Below are 10,751 nucleotides of genomic sequence, written 5' to 3' on the forward strand. Positions count from 1 at the left end.
TTTCAGATCCCACCGCATTGACGGCATCAGCCAAACTCTCCCACTCATATTTTTTCCTTTTGTTATTAATTCCGGAGGACAAAGTTCCAAATTCATTTTTTTTTTCGTTTCTACCTCCGATAGTAGCACCTCCAATTCACTCTCTGTAAAGTTTCGTTTCTTGCCGCCATTTTCTTACTGCTTTCTTTTGCCAAAGTGGACTCATTACCATATTTAAATTAATTGAATTAAGGGAGGAGACTGGGTGGGGCGTTGTGCTCGTGCATGTGCGCTCAATTTTACGTTAACTGGGATGTACAAAGAGAATATGCGTGGGATCCTTCGTACGCAGAGATTCATACATCTGGGTTTTTTTGTGCGTACGCACATTTACAGCTTTGTCCGTACGCAATGTTTTAGTATGAATTCAACGCAAGTCTTTGTACATGAGGCCCCTGGTCTGTTTAGCATCATGCCCAGGGCATGAGAGAGAGCGATCAGGTCAAACAAAGAGTCAGTCACCAGCAGTTGTGCGTGTGTGTTTTGTCTGAGTTTGGCATTGAGTGCTCTCCTTAAGATGTGTGTCTGTGTGTTTAATGCATTTATAAGCGTGTTTAACACATGCAATCTTAAATATAGAGGTTACAAAAGCCAGATGCAATCGAAAACATCTTTAAGATCCACATTTCTGTAGAAAAAGCATCTACACATTGATGAATCAAACATTACAATTGAACTAAAAACAGTTTGTCATTATTTACATGACCTCAGATCAGGGTTGCCAACTGTCCCGTATTAGCCGGGATGTCCCGTATATTGGGCCTAATTGATTTGTCCCGTACGTGACCTCCCTTGTCCCGTTTACTGACACTGATCTAACCACTGACCGATACAACAGCAACACGACACTTGAGAATGATCACGACACCAGTCATCATCCAATCACGTGCATCAGACCATACCAATAACAAACTGAGAATTAAACATTCTTCTGGGACAAATCAGTTTGATTTGTGAACAGAATCCTCTGCCGTCACTTTCTCTGTCCGCGTTTTGATTTCGGCAAATCAGTTTTGGCGAATGCAAACAATGTGATTATTGTTCATGAGTCCAACATCCTTTTTTTTTTTTTAAGGGTTCTTTGATGAATAGAAAGTTCAAAAGAGATTTATCTGAAATAGAAAGCTTTTCTTACATTAAAAATGTCTTTACTGTCACTTTGATTCATTTAATGCATCCTTGCTGAATAAAAGTAGGCCATTACTTTCTTTACAAAAAAATGTATAATTCTTACTGACCTCAAACTTTTGAACTGTAGTGTGTAATGTTAAAAAAGCTTTCCATTTCAGATAAATGCTATTATTTTGAACAATAGTTTGCGTGTAATGTGAAATTTCTTGTATGATTATTTTTAGCATTAAATTATACATAAATAGGTTACACAAAACAAGTGTTTATGTCTGAGAACCTTTTATACACACATACTGAACTGCAGACACTGAGATGGATGTGATACACATATAATATTTTGAGTGTCCTTTATTTTCCTATAAAAAACCACGATTGTCCCGTTTTTTTCCCTTTTCTGAAGTTGGCAACCCTACCTCAGATCGCTATAAACAGAAGCATCATAAAAGTATTGAGTGTTGTGTTTGTACCTGGTAACTGTGCTCTTCTCTCGGTGTGTGATCCGCGTGTTGTCTGAGAACAGTATGGTGTGGTAAGGAACGACGGGATCCAGGGTCGGCAGAATTCCCCGAGTAACGTTTTTCACACACTCTAAAATCCCATTATAGACCAACAGGTCATCGACTAGGAGCTAAAATAACAAACACACACACAACACTGAGCTCAGGTCAAAACAGACCAAGCATATCAGACGCAGAATGAACAAGCATTCAAACATATTTCTGTGTAAAGGTCTGTTCTCACACTGATCATTTAGATTTTGGTTCAGCAAGGACCAATTAAATTGATTGAAAGTGACAGATATGAGACATTTATACGACAGATATGAGACTTTTATAATGTTGCAAAAAAAATATGAAGCAGCACAACTGTTTTCGACATTAATAATAATCAGAAATGTTTCTTGAGGCGCCACATGCATAACATTTTAGAGTTGTGTGTGTGTGTGTGTGTGTTTGTGTGTGTGTGTGTGTGTGTGTTTTACCCCAAATTCCTTGACTCCTCGTTGAGGTGTTTTGGAATAGTTCCATAATTTAATCATAGAAATAGTCATTGGCTGGTCAAAGATGACATAGACACGGTTCACCTGAAGAGACGCATAAATGAGAGAGTGGCACGTAACAATAAGGCACAATTTTTGACCAGTTCATGAGCACATTTTACTATAAATCACAGAAACCTTCAGATGATTCCGATGGGATGTTTTGTAAGGCTACACTCTTAGAAGAAAAGGTTCTATATAGCCTTCACAACCTTTTCGGGGTTAAAATTATGGGATAATTTTATGGATTCAATTTTAATTATTTAATTTTGTTTTATGCATTCATTTATTTTGAATAAATTTTATGAATTGAACAACTTGTAAACATACTTTATCACTTTTTTTTTTTTTAAATAACCTGTTAAACATTAAAGTATTATGCAACCATTTAAGACATTTTTGCTCATATAGAACCTTTTGGCATTAAGGGTTCTTTTTATTGAGTCAAGAACCCTTGAGTTCTATATATAATCTTTTTTTTCTAAGAGTGCATGACCTCATATTCACACACAGTTTGTCCTCACCAGTCCAGGCAGCACTGGTGCGAGCCACATGTGTCGCCCATCGTGCGTGTTATTGATCCCATCTATCAGTTTATCAGGTGTGCGGACGTCACCACACACGTTCTCCAACACGTTCACGCTGTCAGGGAACGCAGAGATGTCTGCGTAACAAACTGTTCAAGAAAATTACTTTATTTAAGCTGTTAAGTGTCTAAATGCTAAGTAGTGTCAAGTTACATTTATATAACACTTTATACAATACAGATTGTTTCAAAGCAGCTAAAAAGGACAATAACTGTCAATGTGATATGAAATATGAAACAAATTCAATGCAGTAAAGCAGCTCTACAGACGATAACAGTGTCATAACAGCTCATATTAAGTGTGGATTCAATTCAGTTCAATAATAGTGACAATGCTGCCAAGTTCATCAGTTATGAAACTAACTCATTCTATAATAAAGCAGCTCTACAAAAGAGAAGTGTGTATGTGAGTGTGTGCAGTTTATATGATTTATGAGGACACAAATTTGTATAATGACATTCGACTGGTATTACAACGTAAATGTGGTTTACGAGGACATTTCCTGAGTCCTCATAATTAAAATGGCTTAAAAAAAACATACTAAACAGCGTTTTATCAAAAATGTAAAAATGCAGAAAGTTTTATGTGATTGGTAGATTTAGTGTATGGGGATAGAATATACAGTTTGTCCAGTATAAAATCCATTACGCCTTTAGAATGTCCTCGTAATGACAGGTAGACCAACGTGTGTGTGTGTGTGTGTGTGTGTGTGTGTGTGTGTGTGTGGCCACTGTATGCATGTGTACGTGCTCATAAGGATACTGTTGTCACTGAGCGGTATCTTCTGATTATTCTGGTCATAGAACTCCAGTCCATTAAGGCCGATATAGTACGGGTCGCCCCACGTTGTCAACAACTGCAACTGGAAGATAACTAACACACATTCGGTCAAGGAAAAACTCATCACATACACACACAGAAACGATCCAAATGCATGGATCAATGGAAAAATGGAAAATACCTTTTGTAATGACAAATAATACATTTATGACTAATAGTGTTAACTTTGCTTGTAACACTTCTTTTTAAAGGCTGTGCCATCAGGACAGATGTAATGTGGAGGAACTGATATTTTTAATTAACCATATAGTGAGCAAAAGTTAGGAGGATACATCCACACGGCCTCAATGGAGCTTCATAATCCATACTGGCCAGCTCATCTCTCCGGGTCCCACCCCTGAAAGCACACATTGTCTTGTCTTATTATCTAACATTTTTCAAGCAAAGACGTGTGTAATAATATCCGGAGCTTGCTGTACCAGTGAGCATGCGTGTCATCTGTGTTTTTGCTGGTGGCAGTGAGGGCGGCAGTGCTCATGTTGGACTGAAGGTAGTCTATGAACAGAACCTCCTGTGCGAAGTCGAAGTGGCAATTCCCCGGACCCTTGCGGATGAGAAACCCCTCGAGAGGAGAAATACGCACTCCGTCCAGGAACACGTGCACGACCTTCACCTGGAGGACACACATGAGCACATGATGTGTGTGCTTAAAGCACCCCTATTATGCTTTTTCAGACTTTTTATGTAGTGTTATACAGCTGTCAGTGAAGTTCTGGAAAGTTTCAAAGATCACAGTGCAGAATAAATGGATTATTGTCTCTCACAAAAAAATTAACCAATTCTGAACTTCATGAAACGAGTCGTCAGTGATTCCAGTCTTACTTCCTGCTCAAACCAACAATACATTTGTAACACATTTGCATAATACTAGCCTATGGTTTAATTGGCTGCCTGTGAACGTCTACTTTGCCCCGCACTCAAACACTGTAGCTATAGCTGAGGCTGGAAGAGTTTGGTTTGTGTTGTTCATGTTAAGAAGACACTGTTTTCTGCGCTACAAAAGCAAATCCACTTTGATGCACTTCCTAAGATTTAGGACTCAAATTGATGCAGAAAAACTGACACCATTGTTACAGTTCGTATTACTGTGTATCAAGTGCCGAAGAAGAGCTGAACTTCAGATATGATAAGCGGTCTTTAAGCGGTCGACCAATCACAACAGACTGGGTCATCTGACCAATCAGAGCAGAGCAGGCTCTCGGAAAGGAGGAGTTTAGAGAGAATGAATCCTTAATTGAACCGTTTCAGACACTGTGAGAAAAGAGCTGATGCTGCAGTGGATATTATGAGAAAATTCGTGTTTTTTGACCTTTGAACCATGTAAACCTATTGTAGGAGACTCCAAAACAAAATTAGGAACCTTTAAAATAGCATAATATGGATACTTTACAAACACTTGATCCCACAGCTGATGAAACAATCTTGAATTGCAAACCAAAAGTTTTGTACCAAACTTGGTTGAATAACAAAGCCCAGATTTAATTCTCACCCCTCTGTAAGAGTCTTCAGGAGATTTGTTGTAGTTCCATATCCTGAATCCGGTGATCGTCTGCGGCTGATCGAACCTCACGGTGAGTGTGTGATCAGAGCCGGGCGTGAAGGGAATCAGCCACATGTGTTTATCATCTGACGTGATATTCATCCCATCAAACAACCTGAGGGAGAAAGAAGACAGGATTTAATCAGCCACAGATACTTTACATTTTAATTGTGATATACAGAACGTATCTGCGAGAGAAAGGCCGGATTCACTGACTTGTCCAGAGTTCGAAGGTCATTGCTGTACTCTGGGAGGTCATTGAGGTCACAGGGCGACGCTGTTACCATAGAGACATCAAGAGAGATACTCTCACCGCCCTTACCAACGACCTCTAACCCTGTCAATCCCACATAGTGAGGATCACCCCACGACGACATCAGGTTCACCTGCAGAACTACAAACACATCAGAGTTAACTCAATATACATTTATTTGTATATATTTAATAATTTTGAGGATTATGATTTATATTTAATGGTTTTTCCAATACATTCAATATATTTTGTGTATACAGTACAGGCCAAAAGTTTGGACACATTACTATTTTTAATGTTTTTGAAAGAAGTTTCTTCTGCTCATCAAGCCTGCATTTATTTGATCAAAAATACAGAAAAAAAAGTAATATTGTGATATTATTAGAATTTAAAATAATTGGTTTTCAATTTATTATACTTTAAATGATCATGTATTTCTGTGATGCAAAGCTGAATTTTCAGGATCATTACTCCAGTCTATCACATGATCCTTTAGAAATCATTCTAATATGATGATTCATTATAAAAGTTGGAAACAGTTCTGCTGCTTAATATTTTTTCATAACCTGTGATACTTTTTTAGGATACTTTGATGAATAAAAAGTAAAAAAAAAAAAAAGAAGCAAATGTTTTAAAAATAGAAATCTTTTGTAACAGCAATATACACTACTGGTCAGTCATTTGGGGTCAGTCATTTTTTTTCTTTCTTTTTTAAAAATAAATCAATACTTTTATTCAGCAAGGATGTGTTAAATTGATAAAAAGTGATAGTAAAGAAGTATTTTTGTATTTTGAATAAATGCATTTCTTTTTAACCTTTTATTCATCAAATATATTAGGCAGCAGAACTGTGTCCAACACTCATAATAAATCAGAATATTAGAATGATTTCTAAAGGATCATGTGATAGACTGGATGTCACATGTGACTGGAGTAATGATCCTGAAAATTCAGCTTTGCATCACAGAAATAAATGATAATTTAAAGTATAATAAATTGAAAACCAATTATTTTCAATTGTAATAATATATCACAATATTACATTTTTTTCTGTATTTTTGATCAAATAAATGCAGGCTTGATGAGCAGAAGAAACTTCTTTCAAAAACATTAAAAATAGTAATGTTTTCAAACTTTTGGCCTGTACTGTATATATTTTTTTGATTGACTTCAATATACATGCATTAGAAGAATAATGGTAAACGTGTTTTAGAATAGTGCGGTAAAGGATCAGGTGCGTGATCTACATGTAGATGATTTGATATTCAAAATGTTTTGTCTTTGCACTGAGCACTTTGATATTTTTATGGCCTCTGAATAAAGGTTTTCTCTCAGGTGTTGTGTGTGGGATTTGTGCTTTTGTGCTGTGATTGGCTGATACTCACTGCTGCCAGTGTAAAGTCCAGTAGTCTCCTCTGCAGCGTCAGCACACGGTTCAGCTGCGGGGATGCAGTCCAGATCCATCTGAAGCAAAACACAATTTAAATATAAAAGGTGCCATTTATATATTTATCCTGCATTTATAATAGTATTTATTTTATTTGCAAACTACATTTTATTTCCTCCAATCATAATGTCATGTATTTGGTTTCATGCAACTCAAACAATTGCATCTTCATGTCCAAAGCCATTCCTGACAGGTAGTTTTTGCTCCTGTTTCTTTCAAACTTCTATTTGTAAATAACCTCAGTTTTGCTTCATTGTGATTTTGATGGATTTTTCACAGATGTTCTGGAAAATTTAATGCAGCTTGAAGGCACACTTATAAAATATCTTTTTGACACTGCACGCTAACCTCTTAGGATGTAAAATTATTACTGATTTAAAAATAAATAAATAAAATAATAGTGTAAAGAGTTAGAATTATAGTGTAAAGAGTTTCCGAGTAAGTGTAGATATGTAAATTTGGGTGGTCATAAGTTAATGAGCACATGTGGTTGTGATTAAATTGTCTTATCATTTTATAAACGAGCCATTTTTACAGTTTGGTCTCAATAAATGTTTCTACATACTCCATTGTGAAAATGTTTGGGGTCAGTAAGATTTTCAATGTTTTTGAAAGAAGATGGCTGCATTTATTTGATCAAAAATACAGCAAACATTATTACTATTTCAAATAAGTGTTTTCTATGTGAATATATTTTGAAATGTAATTTATATCCTGTGATCAAAGCTGAATTTTCAGCATCATTACTGTGTCTTCAGTGTCACATGATCCTTCAGAAATCATTCTAATATGATGATTTGCTGCTCAAGAAACATTTCTGATTATCAATGTTGAAAAAGCTTCATATTTAAATCTGTAAATGAAAATGTGACTATTTACTTGCATAATCTCCTGTTTTTATAGTGCACTTTATTCCAAAGATGAAACTGTCTTTGTAATGTGTTTGTAAATCCCACTTTTTATATATTTTTTGTTGTAGAGGAAAGCCGCCCATCATCCGGCCACAACAGAAGACTCAAGCCTCATTGGTGTGAACCGGATGACCCGTTAATGGAATCATGGGACTCGTTAACAAAAGTTAACCAGTGTCAGCGAGGGCGAATCTCCAACATGGGACTGGAGGGCGATATTTTTCCGTAAACGGATAGTTTTATTTCAAGATTCTTTGATGAAGGGAATGTTTTTAAAAAATTGCATTTATTTGAAATAGAAAGCTTTTGTAACATTATAAATGCCTTTACTGTCACTTTTGATCAATTTAATGCATCCTTCTTAATTTCTTTAAAAAAAGACTGTAGTTTAAATGTTACATAATACATTTACACGGAGCCAAAAGTATCTATGAAACGAGCGCTTGGAAAGCAGCGTCCCCCTGACACCCACCGGCGTCTCCTCGCTCCTGAAGCCGGCCTGTGTGAAGGGTCTCTCCTCTCCTTCCCCGTCAGCCGTACGCGGGCGCTGCAGCTCCTCTTCCTCCACGCTCGGCCCATCCATCTCCAGCTCACCCCCAAACGTGTCATCAAACTGGGCCATGGCCTCCAGGATGTCATCATCCGTGGTGAACAGGATAGTATCACCGAACTGATCCAGTGCTGAAGAAAACAAAACCATGATGAAGTTCATGTTTACGTTTATTAGGGGTGCAACAATAAACTCATGTCACAATATGATACTGATCTCACCATACGATACTCTCACGATGATTTAAACATCATTATTTAGAGTTATAATTATATATATATATATATATATATATATATATATATATATATATATATATATATATATATATATATCCTTCTGGGTAGTATTTTATTAAATATGTATTTTATTTTTTAATTTATAAATAATATTAAAGTCCCTCTGCAGTCAATAGTTGTATCCCTTAAAACTCATCTTTGATCATCAAAATGACATATTTAAATGTTTTTTTCTGCGAAAATAATTTCTTCATGCCTTAAAATAGCTTAAATGTAACTCTACACTATTGATTCATTTAGAACATGGACCCATTAATATGCAAATCAGTCCCCGCCTCTGATCCACTTGGTCAACTCTAGTAAACAGTACTAGCCTGGGAAAACCCAGACAACTTCCGGCAAATTTAGATTTTCTCTGCAAGTAGTCTGGCAAAGAGCTCATTCAAGCCCATTTCTAATCCCTTGAAATCGCGGCACCAATCAGAAACGTTGGGGCGGGCTTTACACAATGACGATCGCTCTGATTGGTTTTAGGTCTATCCAATTGCGCCCAGAGGCATTTGAGCGACGTCCGTTGGTGACGCCCCTTTGGAAATGAGTTATTAATGAAGCTTTGCCAGACCATAACTCAGTTACTACTGAGAATGGTCTGGTTTTAACCAGGCTAGGGTTTACCATATTTGATGCTAAATTTCAATATTGGTTGAACTATACACCATACATAGTCGCATTTTTATCTAAAGCGATTTACACTGCATTCAAGGTATTCATTTTACCAGTTCATGCATTCCCTGGGAATCAAACCCATGGCCTTGTGTTCCCAGTGCCAAATCTACAGTTTGAGCAACAGGAATGCAATTAATTAGCAAGCATTTTGCTTTCGATTATCTTTTTGTCCATACCTCCTGAGAGCGTTCCAGAAGCTTTGGCGATCTCCCCTCGGAAGATGCAACGTCCATCAAGACTCATTTCCATTTCTCTTGCTCCTCTGAACGAGTGTATCCTGGACTTGTTGTAATTCCAAACACGGATCATTGCCAGGCAACATCTAACACCCAGATCCACGGAGATCACGTGCCTGCGGCCCGGGGTGAACGGAGCCAGCCAGAGGTGCATGTCGTCCTGCGTCAGGTGTACGCCGTCTATCAGGTTGGTAACGACCCGTGGGTCTTTCCCATAGGCCGGCAAGATATTGATATCAGGCGGGTCGGCAGTGATGTGGACTGGTTTGACCGGCTCACCGGTGGAGGAGAAGATCTCAATACCATTGAGGCCGACGTAGTGACGGTCGCCCCACGTGGACATGATGTTAACCACGAGGTGGCGACCTTGCGGGAGAACCGGGATCTCGAAGTCCTCATCAGGGTCGCGAGGGTCATCTTCAGGGTCGTCAAAACCAGGCAGCGCTGAAGCGGAGGGGCGTCGGGTGGAGACGGGTGTCGAGCGGGACTGACGCTGAACAAACTCGTCAAAAATATCGCCCTCCAGTCCCATGTTGGAGATTCTCCCTCGCTGACACTGGTTAAATTTTGTCAACGAGTCCCATGATTCCATTAACGGGTCATCCGGTTCACACCAATGAGGCTTGAGTCTTCTGTTGTGGCCGGATGATGGGCGGCTTTCCTCTACGGCAACAAGAACAAACAGATGAAAAAAATAGCCATACATTTACAGAAAGACTAATCGTTAGCCTTAAAAAGGTGCATAAATCCATGGGGAAGATATGATTGGCTGCATCCCAATTTGCACATTTCTAGTAAGCACTGTTGAAAACTTAGTTTTCGACATACTTCCGAGTGAATCGTGATCTTCAACAACAAAAAATATATAAAAAGTGGGATTTACAAACACATTACAAAGACAGTTTCATCTTTGGAATAAAGTGCACTATAAAAACAGGAGATTATGCAAGTAAATACTCAAATTTTCATTTACAGATTTAAAGTTGATTGTAAAAATGTAGGTTCATACAATTGTAGAAGCTTCTAACTCACATTCCTCAACATTATTCGACAGCAAAAGAATCAAAAGAGAACTAACTAGGGCAATATGGCAAAAAAATATGATATAAATATTTTTCCCAAATCATTAGTCGATAGATAGTTCTCACAATGTTTTTTTCATACCCTTACTTGGGAAGAAAGTGCATTCCACATGCTTGTAAGGGCTCAATAA

General features: G+C 37.7%; 1 protein-coding gene across 3 annotated transcripts in view; it reads right to left on the reverse strand.

Annotated features, from left to right (window-relative positions):
- katnip (katanin interacting protein) overlaps window positions 1-10,751 on the reverse strand; it is a 30,067-nt gene that overhangs the window by 3,834 nt on the left and 15,482 nt on the right. For all 3 annotated transcript variants that reach the window (XM_082183423.1, XM_082183424.1, XM_082183425.1), the window contains exons 15-25: window positions 9,479-10,201; window positions 8,260-8,468; window positions 6,815-6,893; window positions 5,393-5,570; window positions 5,126-5,291; window positions 4,056-4,249; window positions 3,909-3,973; window positions 3,559-3,669; window positions 2,734-2,873; window positions 2,153-2,254; window positions 1,638-1,798 (exon numbers count right to left, since the gene is read on the reverse strand). In XM_082183423.1, the coding sequence (XP_082039549.1) occupies window positions 1,638-1,798; window positions 2,153-2,254; window positions 2,734-2,873; window positions 3,559-3,669; window positions 3,909-3,973; window positions 4,056-4,249; window positions 5,126-5,291; window positions 5,393-5,570; window positions 6,815-6,893; window positions 8,260-8,468; window positions 9,479-10,201 (2,128 nt within the window). The remainder of the gene's footprint in view (window positions 1-1,637; window positions 1,799-2,152; window positions 2,255-2,733; window positions 2,874-3,558; window positions 3,670-3,908; window positions 3,974-4,055; window positions 4,250-5,125; window positions 5,292-5,392; window positions 5,571-6,814; window positions 6,894-8,259; window positions 8,469-9,478; window positions 10,202-10,751) is intronic.

The sequence above is a fragment of the Leuciscus leuciscus genome (genome assembly GCF_965113295.1).
Source record: "Leuciscus leuciscus genome assembly, chromosome: 11".
In the NCBI taxonomy this organism is placed as follows: domain Eukaryota; kingdom Metazoa; phylum Chordata; class Actinopteri; order Cypriniformes; family Leuciscidae; genus Leuciscus; species Leuciscus leuciscus.